This window comes from Plodia interpunctella, chromosome 9 (assembly GCF_027563975.2).
Source record: "Plodia interpunctella isolate USDA-ARS_2022_Savannah chromosome 9, ilPloInte3.2, whole genome shotgun sequence".
Taxonomy (NCBI): Eukaryota; Metazoa; Arthropoda; class Insecta; order Lepidoptera; family Pyralidae; genus Plodia; species Plodia interpunctella.
Genome location: NC_071302.1, coordinates 1065492 through 1082860, shown reverse-complemented (window position 1 = coordinate 1082860; position 17369 = coordinate 1065492). Strand labels below are relative to the sequence as shown.

The 17369-nt window shown below is 36.8% G+C and overlaps 2 protein-coding genes across 2 annotated transcripts; one reads left to right on the top strand and one right to left on the bottom strand.

Annotated features, from left to right (window-relative positions):
- Nucleotides 1-41: 41 nt before the first annotated feature.
- Nucleotides 42-6643, top strand: LOC128672663 (uncharacterized). Its single transcript, XM_053749957.2, has 9 exons — nt 42-230; nt 1040-1200; nt 1658-1858; nt 2349-2554; nt 3046-3148; nt 4764-4931; nt 5336-5536; nt 5913-6118; nt 6423-6643. The coding sequence occupies exons 1-9, from the start codon at nt 173-175 to the stop codon at nt 6532-6534; spliced, it is 1416 nt and encodes a 471-aa protein (XP_053605932.1). The 5' UTR covers nt 42-172; the 3' UTR covers nt 6535-6643.
- Nucleotides 6644-6689: 46 nt separating this feature from the next.
- On the bottom strand, nt 6690-15610 carry GstD1 (Glutathione S transferase D1). Its single transcript, XM_053749459.2, has 5 exons — nt 15519-15610; nt 11769-11910; nt 7934-8134; nt 7289-7494; nt 6690-6884 (listed from the first exon to the last, which is right to left on the bottom strand). Exons 2-5 carry the CDS (start codon nt 11904-11906, stop codon nt 6785-6787), a joined length of 645 nt encoding a protein of 214 aa, XP_053605434.1. The 5' UTR covers nt 11907-11910; nt 15519-15610; the 3' UTR covers nt 6690-6784.
- Nucleotides 15611-17369: the final 1759 nt, after the last annotated feature.

Sequence of the window (17369 nt, the reverse complement as noted above, 5' to 3'; positions counted from 1 at the left end):
CATAGTTTTTTTTAAGCAAAATGCCTCTATAAATATCAATAAGAAAATAAATATTAAACAACGTTGCGCAATTCACTTCAAAGGCCATCGGAAACGCTTGAGATAATTCTGGTTATAAATATACATCAACAACCGATTTCAATTCAGTGGTTTAGGGATCTGTGGTGGAGTAATGCGAAGAGTAATAAATAACCAGCTACGTTTGGTCGTCAACAAGCTTCATATTATCAGTAAGTATCCACATGCTACCTATATGCCTATAATATACTACATAGTGAGTTTTCAAAAAAAGCATTGGTTGAGTACTTAGCTCTTGACTCTTGAATTAGATTAATGCTTGAATAGGTAACAAACTTAATTTTGCTTTTATAATAGTAGCTTCTCTGGCAAGCCGTGGACTCGATCCCAGCGCGGGCACAGTTGTATCGAAAGGATATCTTCGGTCGCATCATCGCTCATAGCTTATCTTATAGTTGGCTGTGTGAACTATAAAGTATGAAATGAAAACAGTGAGTGAAGTGCGGGTTTGCATTTCCACTTCTCATTATCGAATTGATTTGAAGCGAGACGCAGCGAACCAATCACATTGCGCCATTGTGACGCAACGATTACCACACTGCAATGTGATTGGTTCGCTACGTCTCACTTCGAATCGATTCGATGGTGAGAAGTGAAATGTAAATGCGCACTAACCCCTCAGATGATTTTCGCCAGCCTCGCTTGCTCGCAGGAGCTCGTTGGCGGTGTGGCCTGCCCGGCGTTTCAACGAATTTTTGGCGCTCATCTACCCATCGTAGCTTATTGTCTTTTGCATTTCTAAATCTTCTGCTATTATATCCCAGGTGGGGTCCTTAGATCATAAGGCTAGACCTAGAATTATTTTTTCCTGTTGGTTCGATTGATCGGACTGCAGGAACTTGTCCACTAGGTATGTGGAATCAACAACAATTTTTTGTAAACTTGATAATAGGCCGTCTATTAGGATTTACATTTGAAGTCCAACAAACACAACGTATGTAAAATAAATTTCGTTGTTAAGAAAGGAACAAGAGCAGCAACATGTCGATAGACCTGTACTATGATGACGGGTCGCCGCCGTGCCACACGGTCGAGCTGGTGGCTGCAGCTTTGGATATAAAGTTCAACATGAAACGAGTGGACATCATCGGCGGGGACCACTTGAAGCCGGAATTTGTAACGGTATATATCTAAAAAAAATGATATTCAAGATATTCAAATATCCATGAAAATAAATGGGATTGGGTATTAGGTACCAAATGTTGACGTCATTTTGAATTCTCGCAGCCGCTAAACAATGTTTTTTGGAAAGAGCGAATCAAGGCAAATAATTGTTCACTGTTCAAATTAAGTAGGTACCTACTAATCTAGCAGAGATTGTAGGAGCTAAACTTTTTTAAACTTATTTTGGGAAGAATTTTCTAAATTACTGGGTGACATACAACTTCTTCGTTTTAAGTCAGAATGCCTATTCCGACGATGTTCAACTTGTATGTGGTCACACTGATCGCTCTGTGGTTAGCCTCGTTCAAGGCCACCATAGTTCAGGACGTGGGGCAGTCGGGACAGGACACCCAATTATGGATAAGATTCGACCAAGTGATCGCTCTGTTTATCTTTACCTTGTTCTATGTTTCAGATAAATCCTCAGCATACTGTGCCAACTATAGTGGACGGTGACTTCGTTCTGTGGGAATCCCGCGCTATCAGCCGGTACCTGGTGAACCAGTACGGCAAGGACAGCTCGTTATACCCGGACGAACCGCGAGCCCGGGCGGTTGTCGACCAGCTCCTGGACTTCGATGTTGGGGTGTTATACTCTAGATTTAGTGATTATTTTGTAAGTCCTTGTAAGTTCAGTGTAACACTGAGCCGTCACCTTTTTCACTCACACTCCAGTAGGTAGTGTAGGTAATGTTTTAGTAAAATGTAGGTAGTTGTGTGTATTCAATAATACAATGATACTCTTCTTTAAATTTATGGCATCAAGGCCCTATTTAAGGGCAAAACCAAGCAAAACCGCGCCACAATAGATACTTCAAATCCATTTATTTACTTTAAAACACGGTAGAAAAATGTGTTACAGTAAATCATAGGCCAATTGTCCGAGGGCGAACACCGAATCATCTCACCATCGATTAGTTTGGGTTTGGAGACGCAGCAAACCAATCACATTGCGGTCTGATAGTCGTTCGTTGCGTCACAATAGCGCACTTGATTGGTTAGCTAGCTGCGTCTCACTGCGAATCGACTCATAAATAGCAAAGTCGAACTACGTACACAACTCCAAAAAAAAGTACCTATTATACTTAGTTACAAATTATTTCCAGTACCCTCCAGTCTTCAACGGGGTCGAAGTAGATGACGCTCTTTTCACCAGGCTAGAAGGGGCGCTGCAACATCTGAACACGTTCCTAGGGGGCAGCACCTACGCTGCCGGCCCAGGGTTGACCTTAGCAGACCTGGGCTTAGTCTCTACCATAGCCGCCATCGAAGCAGCTGATATAGACTTGACGCCATACCCTAACATTTTACAGTGAGTAGGAATTAGCTGCCAAAACATTTTTTTTTGTACTTCTTCTTCTTCTATGGGTGCCTCTCCAACTAGTGAAAGTCAGAGATTAGCATGGTGAAGTCCTTCTTGTCCTTAGCTCGGCGGAACAGCTCAGCTGCGCTCGCTATCCCGCTTTTTTGTACTAGCAAACAATATTCCACGTGATGCGAAGTGGAAACACTAGGGTAAAATGGATGTCGTAAGTCGTAATATTTCATTCGTCGATTATTCAAAAAGGTCGTGGAAAGATTCGTTGAGAACAAATAAATATCAGCATTAAGTATACAGTTATAAGATTAATTTAGAAGTGACACTATTCCGCGAGGAAATAGATTAAGTATAGACAAAGAAAGTATAGAAACCATGCTGCAAGGCAGATCCTTCCCTAATCAGTCCTCTTCTAAAGAGGAAGAGAGAGAAGTGCTCAGTCCAGTTATCTGTCATCATGACTCATAATAACATCTTGGTTTCAGGTGGTACGCTCTGGTAAAGTCGACAGCCAAGAATTACAATGAAGTAATGCCCGCAGGCATTCAGCTGTTCAAAGATATCATAGAGAATGCACGTGCAAGGCAATGATTGCATTGAAATGGATTATCTCATTCCACCATGATCTTGACTACAAGTCCACTGCCCTAAGTAAGATCTGTTAATTTTTTTTACAAGTGCTAACATGTAAACTATCTTTATTACCACACCACATCACTGTCTTATTGTTGAATATTGTTCAAAATAAATATTCGTTCAAATCTATTACACCTTGAGGTAAAACATTTATTAACCACTAAAGTACATAATTGCCTAAATAATTTTCTTTAATTTATATTGCTGCTGTAAAATCATAAAAAGACAAGTTACAATTGTTTACATAATAAGACTTGTAAGAAAAATAGAACTTTACAAATGTCCTTTTTAAAGCGGCCTACACACGGCCTACATCGAAGACCATTTAATTTTAAAGTATTTTAGTAATCTATATTTAAGGATTTTCACAATGTCGTCATGGAGTGAATTTATATGATCGCCGTTGTTGTGAAAATGTGTTAAATTAAATATGTTTTGTCAATAAAGGATATTATTATGTTTTTTAATTTTCGTATATTTTACCCTTATCACAGACCCTTATGTACTCATTTATAAACATTGAAGAACTTTTCAAATAAAATTTCATCATCTCTGATGCCATTCACATTATAGCGGAAAATATTGAAGAACTTGACGGACTCGGCAAACACTGCTGGTTTTTCATTGCGGTAAATAAAATCACTCATACAAACTATGCAATGTTCATGTATCGAGTCGGTGGCGTTCGACAAAAATGTGGTGTTGGTATGAGTAATTGAAATATACTAAAAACATACAAAAGTATGAAAATGACACAGCAAATCTTATACAAGGCCAAGTTTTTATTTGGACAAAGTTATCAACGCAAGTATCTGCATCCTACAGACACTTGCTTAGTAACGCTTCAACACGCGTTGGGATCGCACGTTGGTAAGTTAATTACTTGTAAATATTATGCGATAAACACACAAGCTAAGTTTATGATTGTAATCAGCGTCACCTACCGAAAGAAAACATGTTGTCTAGACTATATTATGACAAACACGGTGAAATTCGTGTTTTTCGAGTGTTTAAATCAATTATTGTCGCTTTGCCGGTAAACATGATTGTATGTAGGTAGGTAATTACGTACAAAAGCCCGGGCCAATCAACACCGGCAACGCAACATTTCATTTTGATATTTGTGGTGGATTAACATTTTTGCTCCCCGTGAGCTATTAAATTTTTGTTGCCCCTTTCCATCTCCATACGATAAATCCATAGAATTAGTAGGTACTCACGAAGTACTTACTAAAGCCATGAATAAATCATACCTAGATTTTTTTTACATACAACCTAACAGTTTCTGCAGAATTACTTGCATAAAGTAAGTACGTATGAAATTAATAAAAATGCTTAGGTAGTTAAAATTGTAATAAAAATAATGTTGCGCTTTCTAAATCACTGCTGTTCATTAAGGCTCGTACTCCGAGCAAGGCTTCACCACAACAGTTATTTAGAATCCCAGTGACTCAATCTAACATATCACTTTCCATTGTAATTAAACAGGCTACCATTAAACACGTACTATAGCTTAGTTTTAATTCCTGTATCATCAACCTTCAGCGTAATGCCTTGCTACTTCTAGGTGATTTCTAAAGCAATATCAGACAACATGTCCCTGGATTTATATTACACGGCGGGATCGGCACCGTGCCGACTGGTGCTGCTGGTGGCCGCCGCACTGGACATCCACCTCAACCTGAAACCCCTGGATCTCAGGGCAGGTGACCAATTCAAACCGGATTTCTTGAAGGCAAGTCTCCCGTCTAGACACCTAAAATATTCGACAGGAATTGGTATATGGTCCCTGTCACACCTCTGGATTAGAGGACCAAACGAAACATGGCTTTTTGAAATCAAGTGCTAATGTTTTATCTTATTTAATTCATTCAGTTTTGACTAATCACAGTAAATTGTTTTCAGTCGTCATAATTACTTACTTACTTTTGGGTTGCGTAAGGTATATTTTTTAGTTATACTTACATTTTTTTCTGTAAAGAACATCATAAATAGGTATTTAAATACTTTTATTTTACATACCAAGATTAAAAATAATGGTGTATTTGTTATTTGCGTTTCTTAATTATTCCGCCAACTACCGACGACGTGATAACGTTATAAAGCGTTATTATTAAAATTTTCTTTTTACATTTTTAGCTGAACCCCCAACATACAGTCCCCACCTTAGTGGACGGAGACTTCTCTCTCTGGGAGTCACGAGCGATCAGCAGGTACTTGGTGAACCAATACGGGAAGGGAAGCACTCTGTACCCTGAGGAGCCCAAGGCCAGGGCGTTGGTGGACCAACGACTGGACTTCGACCTCGGGGTTTTGTACCCTAGGTTCGCCAACTATTTTGTGAGTAACTATTTTGTGAGTTTTCTATAACTTCAGCTGTTTTTTCGCCAATGATCTGACTACTGAGGATGTGAAGACGTAGAAATAGTAGAAAAGCGGACTTTGAGCGAATGATTAACGACTGAAGAAGAACCAGGAAAACGCTCAGATGAGAGAGAGAGAGAGAGAGAGAGAGAGAGAGAGAGAGAGAGAGAGAGTTAATTCTATGATGTGTACATTTTCAAAAGTAAATTAAAAATTCATTCCTTCATTATAGTATAGATAGAGGTAGCATGTGACATTTTTCAGGATCCCGATATTTGAAATTCTCTAGCCTCTTTCTGTTTTATTTATCCGGAATTGGAGCCAGAATAACTGATCTTTAATTTATTTCCAGTACCCCCAAGTATTCGGCGGGGCGAAGGCCGACGAAGCGCAACTCAAGAAACTAGAGGAAGCCCTAGTGTTCCTGAACACTTTCCTAGCAGGTCGCGGTTACTCCGCGGCTCCCGAGTTGACGATAGCTGACCTCAGTCTGATCGCCACTGTGTCCACAATCGATGCAGCAGGAATAGATTTGAAGCCTTATCCTAATGTTTTGAAGTGAGTAACTAACTATCTAATAAGAGTAAGGTAAGATCTCTGGTATTGTCTGAATCATATCAAACTAATGGGCGAAATTTTAGCCGCTCAATCAAGGCACATTCTTTACAATGATAGTTAAGGCTATTCAAAGCCTTTCATATTTATATTAATATACCTAGATGTATCTAAAGCTGAAAGGGAATGAAACCTAGAATGATCAAATACAGGGTTGCCAATTATTTCCGTCTTTAAATCTTTTCATGCACACTCAATGATTTTATGTTGTTTTAGGCCATTAAACAGAGTGTTACTTCTTTCGCAGATGGTACGAGCTAGTGAAGTCGACAGCTAAGAACTATGACGAGGCTAACGGCAAAGGTATCAAGTTGTTTAAGGACATGATCGCACAACTTCAAGCAAAGACTGAACTCTAGTATATTAACTAAGAAATGATATACTTAAGTATAGTAACGCTTTTTACAAAAAATGTGATTGTTATTATAAATAATATATAAACCTAATTAAAATAGTAATAATCAAATATTCTGAGAAGTGTATGTGATTTTTTCTCATTGGGAGACCAACCACCATCGAATTTTGGACTAATTAACCAACTTCGAAGCTGAGAACTCAAACGGTGTTAAGAAAACGGTGACTCGAAGAAGAAGGAGAATTGAAGGGAGGTTACTTCTTCATACTGTTGACCAGAGCCTTGAAAGCTTCTAGACCTTTCTCGTTGGCTTCTTGATAGCCGGGGGCCGTGGCTCTCACTGTCTCGTACCATCTGCAAATAAAGACACAATATAATTGTACACACAACACTTAGATCAGGTACACAACGTAATAGGAATAACCTGGATGAAGACTACTTACTCAAGATCAGAAATAAAAAGTACCTAATTACACAATGAGAATCTTTTATGGAACATGTCGCAAAAATTTAAGATTAAAATCAGATTGAATTGGCACTTTGCTTGGGCAGAGTTGATAAGCGTAAGGTTGTGTGAGTAAGGATTTGTCTTGTTTTAAAATCATAGTTAGCTTCCCGTGTTATCTTCAAACACATTTCTCCTTCTTCTTCGAGTCGTCTCTTACGTTCAAATTGTACCTAACACTGCCAAACACAATTAAAAGACTACGTCTTCAACAGGATTTTTCTTCTAGTTTTAATCACCACAGGTGTCTTACCTCTTGATGTTATTGTATTTTTTGAAGTCGATATCAGAGGCCTCGAAGCTGGAGACGCCAGCAATGAGGCTCAGGTCAGCGACGGTGAGGTTGGGGCCGGCTACGTACTTCTGACCTTCCAGGAACTGGTCCAGGAGTTTCAGGGACTCCTCGATCTTAGCAGCCTTCTCCTTGTCGGCTGGGGCGCCGCCGAAGACTTGTGGGTACTAGAAATAAAGCAATTATAAATCGCTTATATATAAATAAATAAATAAATATATATATATATATATATATATATTAGGACAAATCACACAGATTGAGCTAGCCCCAAAGTAAGTTCGAGACTGTGTTATGGGATACTAACTCAACGATACTATATTTTATAACAAATACATATATAGATAAACATCCAAGACCCGGGCTAATCAGAAAAAGATCATTTTTCATCTTGACCCGACCGGGGAACGAACCCGGGACCTCTCGGTTCGACTTATGAGATAGCTAAGAAACAAAACTTAGATGTCAGAAATTGTCATTGTCATTTTAACGGTTGTCTGTTGTAACAAAGTCGTAATGTTCTAAAGCGAACACTTAGTTAAATGAGATCTGTCGCTGATGGAAAGTTCCCTTTTTACGGAAACGTAAAAACATCAAAATACTTACGAAGTAATCAGCGAATCTCTGGTACAGGGTTCCAATGTCGAAATACAGTCTCTGGTCGACCAGAGCCCGGGCCTTCGGCTCCTCAGGGTACAGGGTGCTGCCCTTGCCGTACTTGTTCACCAGGTACGTGATGATGGCGCGGGACTCCCAGATTGAGAAGCCGTCGTCTACCAAGGTTGGAACCGTGTGTTGGGGATTCAGCTGGAAGAAAAATTAATAAATTTCATGTGCTTTAACGTTGTTAATGAAGTGTATTGTTTATTAACGTGGCAGAGATTGAAAACGTTTCTCAAATCACCGAAGTCTACTCTAGAATATTTAGCTACTTTTCTTTTACTAAATGTTCAGATATTTTTTCTTTATTTTATCCATTCTAAGGATCAATGTGGCCTTATTCATAATGAAAGATTTATACGATTGAAAAACTTCGAAATGTATTTTATGAGACTTTTGATTGATGTGTCTAGAATGAAAATGCAACCAGATGAATCACCTCAAGAATGCCTACGATTTACCAGAGGAATGTCCATATTTCTCATTAACTTTCGACAAAACATGTCATATTTCTTTATTTTTTACGCGTTATCTTATTGAACCTTGAATGAATCAATTAAGTTTATCACGCTCTCATGACTAATCCCAGCTGATAATCTCTTAATACTCCCAAAATGAGTGCTACGAGCATGACATGCAGGATATTAAACGTTTCAACTTGTTAGCCTTCAATAGATCAAACTATGAGTTACATGTATATGTGATCGCTAGCTCACTTGGAAAATTTTGTGTAGACAATGAATCATTCATTATTACAATAACAACATTAGTTAACAATAAACTTAATATATGTCTGTCATCATTATAATCTTGATACATTGGAAACCCAATTTCAATTATTTATCTTTTGTATCAGAAATAATAATAAAAACTAAATAAATATAATTCGATGCTTTATTGCCTTTTTAATTGATTCTGTTGGTTCTACAAAAAAAAATTGACATATTTGCATATATTTAACCATTATTAGTCTAGCAATTACAAAATATTTTAATAATAATCATAAGTAGGCATAATAAAAGATATCTAGTGATAAGCTCAAATTGTTTTCACAGATTTCGTTCCCCGACTAACCGGTGTGGTACAACAGTCATTTATGTTACGCAACAAACCGGTCTAAGAGAATTGCGACAATTATTTATATAAGTACGTGGATTGTAATTTTTTTTTTGGGCCACGTTATTGTTAATGAACAATAACACTTTCCAATTTTCCACTTTCCACGGACTTTCCAATGGGAAAGTCCGTTTGTCCGTTGACATTATAGATTCCGATTCGAGATAACATTTATAATTGGTGTAAGTTTTGATCCCCAGCTCGTTCAAGAGTCCCCTTCCTGCTGGAGGCCCGAGGCATTTTGCTGGCATTGTTACGCCACGAGCTTATTCAATTTATCATTAAAAAATGTCGGATGTTTACAAAATTATTTATTTTAATGTTAATGTAAATAAATAAATAAATTGCTACAATGAGAAAACAGAATAGAATCTATGACATACTTAATTAAAATTTCTATTATTATAGCGAAGTAAATTCCTGGAATGTGTTGTCATTGTTCTGAATATATTAATGATATCTAATGTATTTGATTGTATAGGTGTCATATTTGTTGATGTATATATAAATTTGTGTCGATAAAAATGAGCTGCGTCATATAAATTCTTTTGGAAATAACTAAAGCCCAAGTCATTCGAAACAAATTTCCACTCGACTAATGGAATGAGCACTTTTTGGCGGGTAAGCCATTAGTAACTGTGTACAAAATAGTATAGTTTCCTGTACGTTGGCGTACCTATATAGACCTTCCAAGAATTAAACCAGTTTTTTTTTAGCAAATTTGTTTTTGGGCCCACATAATTTAGAAAATTTGACTGACTTATAGAAATTCAATATAAAAAGGCATCAAAATAACGAACATAAATCGATATTGTGCTCTAACCACTAATACAATTAATAAAATATATTTTATTTTTGATGCATTCCCGGCTCCATATTTAAATTTATTTGCAGAGAGAATGAGCGTAATATTTTATATTTTCTGGATGAAATGTTGGTCATTTAGGAACTTTAAAAATCACTTACATAATGTTAATAACTAGCATGGGAACGATGCTATTCCCTTGAAGGTTCAACGACACTGCTAACTACAGAATTACATCATCCCAATCTAACTCAGCCTTGGCAAGTGCTGCAGTGATTTGTGACTTAATTCAATAGACTTAAAGTTGAAAATTTTCCATGTATTCCTTGCAAATATGCCTTTCTTGTTTTGTTTTAACCATAGGAACTGCTGGCCGAGTGCCATAGATTCCTATTGATATACCTACCTACCTATTTGTCGTGTCTAGGAAACTGTCTTTGATACTGAGGAACGAACGAATTCTTTTGATTGAACACCTACTAAGCACATAGGTACATGTAGGTACAGAATAAGTTGCTCAAACCAAGTACCTACCTATTTAAGTAGGTAGGCACGTAATAAGTTTGTATAAACTTGAAAGCAACTTGGATGTGTGTTTTCCTTCTTGGACTTTTTAGTTTAACACATTTCAAAATGTGAAAATGGCTGACTGCTTGTCCGCCTGTCAAGTATTTTTCTAAAAACGATAAGCGCTACGTTAATTAATGTATAAAGCAATGCTGCGATCAAGAGATTAAGACCTTTTAGGTATGACGCATATTTTGCGATTTCATATGAATCAAAACCAAAGAGTTTTCCTTCTTTCTGAGAAATATCGATAAGTAACTGTCAGTTTAACATAAGTTATATCAGTCATATTTATATATTGAACATGACAACAGTTCGATAATCATAAATAAATAGAAGATAAAAGCTGCACGGATTTAATAAGTACTTCGTTGTACGGAGTACCTACTAATTCCATGAAAAGCTGATAAGTAGTATTGATTGATGTACTTAATTCAGTCCACTACCAGGTCAAACAGTAAACTGTGTTTGAAGTCTTCAATCATTCCAAACTGGTGGACATTTGTTCCGAATGACTTGAGCAATTTAGGTATTCCTTTTCTCCTTAAAAACTTTGTGGCGCATTTTAACCAAATCAATATTTCGGATGTCCTACCTATCAAGTCCACCTATCAAGACAAACTTTTCTTTTAATATGCATTTAATACTACCTAACTACTATTAGAGTAACTTTTGTCTATCCATTTGGTATCATGGTCGATGTTTCCTTATGTACCAGGATAAGTAAAGTTACTTAAAAAGCTAGTAAACATTTTAATTAAGCACAAATACCAATTGCTTATTTTCCTATAGGAAAAACATTATTTCCTATTATTCTAATAATACCATAGTCTTTCTGGCCAGATTATAAAGAACCGTCTAGCTAATTAACGTATACAATAACAAACGTACTAACGTACAATATTACCGTAGTACCTACCATAGTCGACATCCTTGATCTTTTCATGCATAGAGCACAGGCATAGAGTTAGATAGTCTATGGCTTTCGATATTGACCCGCCCGGCTTTGCACGGGTGCAATATTATGCATGTTATGTACATAGAAATCTTCCTCTTGAATCACTCTATTTATTTAAAAAACCCCGCATCAAAATCCGTTGCGTAGTTTTAAAGAAAGATCTACGCATACTTGATACATGCATACATAGTGACAGACGGCGGGAAGCAACTTTGTTTTATAGTATAGTAGGTATAAAACTAAGTCGCTTCCCGCTGTCTGCCCCTATTCGTTTTATACTATAGTATAAAACAAAGTCGCTTCCCGCCGTCTGAATTAGTGAAGTAGCAACAAACCTTTAAGTACTCTGGCTTGAGATGCTCCCCGTGATGAAGGTCCACCAGCTTGAGGTTCAGGTTGAGGTTGAGAGCCTTCGCAGTGAGGAGGACGGCCCTGCAGGGCGCCGAGCCGGGAACGTAGTATAGGTCTGGCATTGTTCTGAAAGAAAGGAATAGGTAATTGTATTCGACAAGTACGAGCTTATTTTTTTCGATTGTGGTAATTACCAGGAGTAGGGCAGTAACTTTCAGTACGTTGGTATAGAAGACCACAATGAGCCAAATGAAAAAGCGATTGAAGTGGTCTCACTGAATACAGCCAGTACGTAGGTACAGTCAACAGCACATCAACCTGCCCAAATTCATTGTAACTTGATCTGATGTTGACTGTACTATAGAAGACCTCAATGAGGCAAATGAAGAAGCGATTTAACGACTGCCACGACAGCCGTAACGACTCCAAAATCACTGAATTCCAAAATACAGGCTTGCCTAGTTTGGAATTCAGGGTTCATAAAGTAATTTGTACTATCTACTTATAACAAGGAAACACTATTGTATCAGTTAAAATTGTTGTACAAATCCTTTAGTAAATAAAGAATTTATTATTATTATTATTAATTAGAAGAAGACAGCTCACGCATAAGAGCTCAAGTCAAGCTAAGTCCCTCAACGAACTTTGGGTGGATCTCAGAGCGTTTCGGCCGCTGCGGCCGCGCTGTCATTACGATCCGTCATCTAATAAATTATATTAATCCGTCCGATCTAATAAATTAGTTGACTTTGGACCTTATCGCTTCGATTGTGATATTCTTCTTCCTAGTCTAAATTTCAATTTCAATATACAAATTTTATGTAAAGAAAGCAATCAGGAAATATATATCTATCAAATTGATTAATCAGCGTGGGGTAGGTAGAATGGTCAGCCTTCAGTTCATAATGGCTTGAGGTACTATTGTATGGAGTGTCAAGGCCTTTGAAATAGAATTACTTTTAGCTGTTTTTGTTTGATGTCGTACTGCGGTACCAATTATTAGAAACTAGCTTTTGCCCACGGCTTCGCCCGCGTGAATTTCGTCTGTGAAAGCGGAATAAACACGATTTTCATACAAACTTTCACCTCCATACGGACAGTCATACGGGGTTGATTTTTGAAAAAGAAAATATAAATTTGCACTGTGGTCTTTATGTAGTTAAAGACCATAGTCCAAATTTATAGGCTCCTATTTTTTCATATCAAATTTTATCAAAATCTGTCCAGCGGTGTAGCCGTGAAAGCGGAACAGACAGACAGACTTTCGCATTTATAATATTAGTATGGATGTACTAATTGATGTATGGAAGTGATAGAACTACTTTAATTAACTAGTTCTATCACTTCCATACATCGTACATACATCAGTATTGTCACACTTTTTGACGTTATCAAATGTGGTTATCTTTTAATTATCATACAGTTCATCGACCGCACAGCACGCAAAGCAAGAATCACCTACCTACGAGTACCTAGATAGTTAGTGCCGACTAAAAAGTAGAATATATTGCTAAAATTTACCTGTAAAAAAATGCATTTTACGTAAATGCAGTTTTAACAGTGCATAAATTCAAAATTTGATAGCTGTATTTATTTATTGCGTTTATCTATATGCCGCTATTATTTATTGTTTTATTTATATGTTTCATTTTTAAATCGAAATAGTAACGTGTCTATAATTTTTAAATTCTATCCCAACTGTTGGGCCAGTTTTGATGAAATTTTGAATAGATATAGTTATTGTGACCCAGGGTAAATGTACTGTATGTAGCTATAGTATCTACTGTATGTTCAGTTTGCGGGTATCTACCCCAGTAATAAACCAGCTTCGGAGCTAAGCGGTCGTTTTATTAATCTCCGATATACCAGTCGAACATAGGTTACCGCGGTTGTACCTGAGGTTAGAGCAGAGCTGAGCTGCTGGTTATCTATTTTTTTTTTCAATTAAACAAAAACATCTGTTCCTAGCCGGTAATGGCAAAAACGCCACACCAAGGTCAGCAGAAGACCTTGATGCAAAAAACTTATACAAACGATTCATTTGAACACTGCATGTATTGGTTTTGACAACTCTTTTCGTATAGGAATAAAGCCACTCACTGGCCAAAACAAACACATTTTCGAATAAATAATTCAATTTAAGAAATAATCTGTGATAAAAGTATGAAATTACATTTTTTTAAATCATTTAAATTATTTAATTTTGATGATTTAAATTAAGAACGTGAAGTGGAATATGGTATATGCCCATCGTATGTTATATATCTATGTTAGTTAGTTGTACTCAAATAGCAGTTAAATTACTGCTTTAGCATTGGTTATTACTATAGTGCAATCGCAGTGGATTGGCGTGTGATTTATAATCATTATAAAACCGGGCGGCCGGGCCGGCGTTTCTTGAATTGTAAATCACCGTAGTAAATTGACTGTTTATCACAAAGTTTGCACAACAAATGGTACCTTATTTTACTTCATTATCTTAAAATAAACAAAAGTTTCCTTTGTATATATTACGTGTAATTAGGCACCTTCATAAATAAGTCTAGATAGCCGTAATTCCCCACATAAATAATCACCTGACAATGTGAAATGATACAAAATAGGCTTTTATTAACAGTTTCTGAATAAAAATGTATGTTTGTTACTTCAAAAAAAAAACTGGTTCACAAAGTTACTTAATACTTGCACGCTATGCGTAATTAAATATTACGTAATAAGTAAAGTATACTCGTTCTCAAAAGTCGTACAAAACAAAAATTATAATATAACAATGATTTTTAATCTTTTTGAATTCCGAATCGAGACTTTTTTGCATAATTAGATTGGAAATGATTTACCTTGGGTTTTTTACTGTCTAATACATAGGACTAATACGATTTTTATAATCGGTTGTACCTGGTACCGGTGGGTGCAAAAGACTTATGACAGTGCACTAGTTAAAGTTAACTGGTTCACTTGTTTCGTTACCTTTCACTTCTGGTTTTGAAATTAAATTAGCAGTGAAATTAAAACCCACGCTTTGTTTAGAAATATGCGACCTAGTGTTGGTATGCTAACACAATTCACAGTTCGTATATGAATGTATTTCTTTGTCAGTCAAAATACTAATTAACATGCTAAATTTGTTTATAGGAGTAACGATTCGGAAGGACGTTTTATACATTCAAAATATATTACATATTTTCCTTCCGAATCGTTACTTGTTGACGTCAAAAATTCACTTAAAACTAGGTCTACTGCCCACTTTCATTAGCGTAGGTGAAGAAGAAGCGACAAGCTTCACTGCAGCCTTTACTCCAAAGACGTCAATTAATAAGTAAATATCTTCTAAGAATCTTATATTTTGTATGTTATTCAGGCAGTCTCAAAACTTAGCTTTTAAATAAACTTAAATTTTGAAACATATAGGGGTAAACATACATATCGATGTCGTATGTAAAACTTAAATATTTATATGTAATAACTTTATAAATACTACACAAGAAATTTATTAATTTAACAAACAACTTACTTTATTAGGCACTAAAATTCTACTTATGCATGTTCCAGTCTGAGTATTTACTTCAACAATAAAATCAAACAACACTTCTTTTTTTTTATTACCGGCCAACGTAAAAATCAAATCAACTCACGAATTGGGATTTATAAAAAAAAACTGGTTAATCAGACTTTTAACATTTACAAGAAAATATTCAAACGTGTTTCTTAATTTTTGAAAATGGAAGTGACTTACGGTTCTGGGTTCGAACTGGTTTCGAATTAAAACTGTTCACTGGCACGTCTTACGTGGTCTGGAGTTTGGAGAACGAATAACCGGCGGGTGGGGGGCCTACGTTTATATATCTCCCCGCAGACGCAGCGCAGAAACGATAACACAAAACCTCAACACTTGAATACCTATTTTCTAGTCAAGTTCATGTAGTTTTCTTCTGTAATGCTGCTTAAGCAAAATAAATTTAAGTAATTCGAAAGTTACATTAAATAATTAAAGGATATGATAAAGCTTAAAATGTTGTTACCTATGCATTGTGTCTAAAAATACATTTTATCTAATCTCTTGGTTACTATGACTTGGTTACTATGAATGATGCTGATCTATTGAAATCGCCTGGGTGGAGGAGATATAGGCTAGGCGTGGCGAGAATATTTTATTTAACTTGCAATGTACCTATGTAAATAAGTAGTTAGGTATGTTTGAGTGGAATCTTGTAACTTCATTTTGATGAAGGCATCTTCAACCCATTGACCAAAACCGTTGTATACACGTGGATGAGAATGCATTATGATAAGCATGACCTGTCATGCACATCACCATGTTGCACCCAGGAACGGCTCCCGACGAGGGAACTCCTCAACGGTTTACTGCACGGACACGACTTTTTGCCACGCATTGAATGCAATAAGATCTCTCGAATCCTGACAACTATAAAACCGTGGGTAAAAAAATGTTATATAATCATACTTATTCTACACTATACTAATAACTACTTTCTACTATTCCAGGCGGGACAACATGACAACACACTATAGATTTTTTTTTAATTATTATGATTTTTTCTAGGTAACTAATGATATACCGACCTGCTTACATAAACAGAAGACAGGAAAATCAAGATTTCCAAGCAGTCACAGGTTGACCTTCCTGGGGCCAATGCCTTCGGGATCTGGTGTCACCCGACCTCAACGACAAGGATGACAGCTAGCACCCGTGACGAAAACAAAGGATGAACCCCACACTATTCTCTTGCTAGTGCAACCGCCATTTTTAAAAGTAAAAACTTCGAATTTTGAAATTGACACCTTTAAACTGGTTTTTGATTTGTAAACTATTACTGGATAGCTTCGACCTACTTAGTTTAGAATGAAAACTTTAATTTTTTTTCATGTGTAGGTAATTACTTACTTTACATCATAGACAATAGGATAGAGTTTTTGGTTAACCCTTCACCTACAACGAATGTAAAACATTCTGCTAAAGTTTAATAAGTAAGTAGTTGCTTAGTCATGTTTTCGTCACCACAACTTTTATCTGTGACTTGCACTTGACCAACCCACCTAGTTTAACGGCCTTCGAAATGACTCAGTTATGTGATAAATAGCATAATATCCATGGTGTAGTGGGCAACACATCCATTGCTAGGGAATGAGCTTTGTTTTATAATAATTAAAATCTTCCTCTCTCATCTTCTCCCGGTTGCATTAGGGGCTGGAACGCCGCGAAGTCCGTGAGAAGCGTAAAAAAGCGTACAGCGTTAACAAATATGCGCGGTTTCTTCAGGGTCGGTTGCGTTGAGGGTCGGAGCCCAGGGTCCACTTTTCAACTTATTCGTCTTCCACTCCGCACGGTTGTCGGCATCCCAAGATATCAGACTCTCACCATTGACACGCGTGACATGCTTGACGACATCAAGCCAGCACTTCCTCGGTTTATCCCTTCTGCCAGGGCGAGGCGGGTTTCATTTGTTATAGTAATTTGCCAGTCAACGCAAGAAGTTTATATGCCGTTTCCACAGTCGTCGAACAGTTTGCCAGCCAACTTTGGCGGATTCGGTATACATTGCTGGTTTTTCATTGCGGTAAATAAA

Coding starts and splice junctions, on each gene's coding strand:
- LOC128672663 (XM_053749957.2), top strand. CDS start 173: ATGCGAAGAGTAATAAATAACCAGCTACGTTTGGTCGTCAACAAGCTT. Junction 231..1,039: donor CAACAAGCTTCATATTATCA/GTAAGTATCCAC, acceptor TTCGTTGTTAAG/AAAGGAACAAGAGCAGCAAC. Junction 2,555..3,045: donor CCATACCCTAACATTTTACA/GTGAGTAGGAAT, acceptor TCTTGGTTTCAG/GTGGTACGCTCTGGTAAAGT.
- GstD1 (XM_053749459.2), bottom strand. CDS start 11,906: ATGCCAGACCTATACTACGTTCCCGGCTCGGCGCCCTGCAGGGCCGTC. Junction 7,495..7,933: donor AGAGATTCGCTGATTACTTC/GTAAGTATTTTG, acceptor CTTTATTTCTAG/TACCCACAAGTCTTCGGCGG. Junction 6,885..7,288: donor AAATACAATAACATCAAGAG/GTAAGACACCTG, acceptor CTTTATTTGCAG/ATGGTACGAGACAGTGAGAG.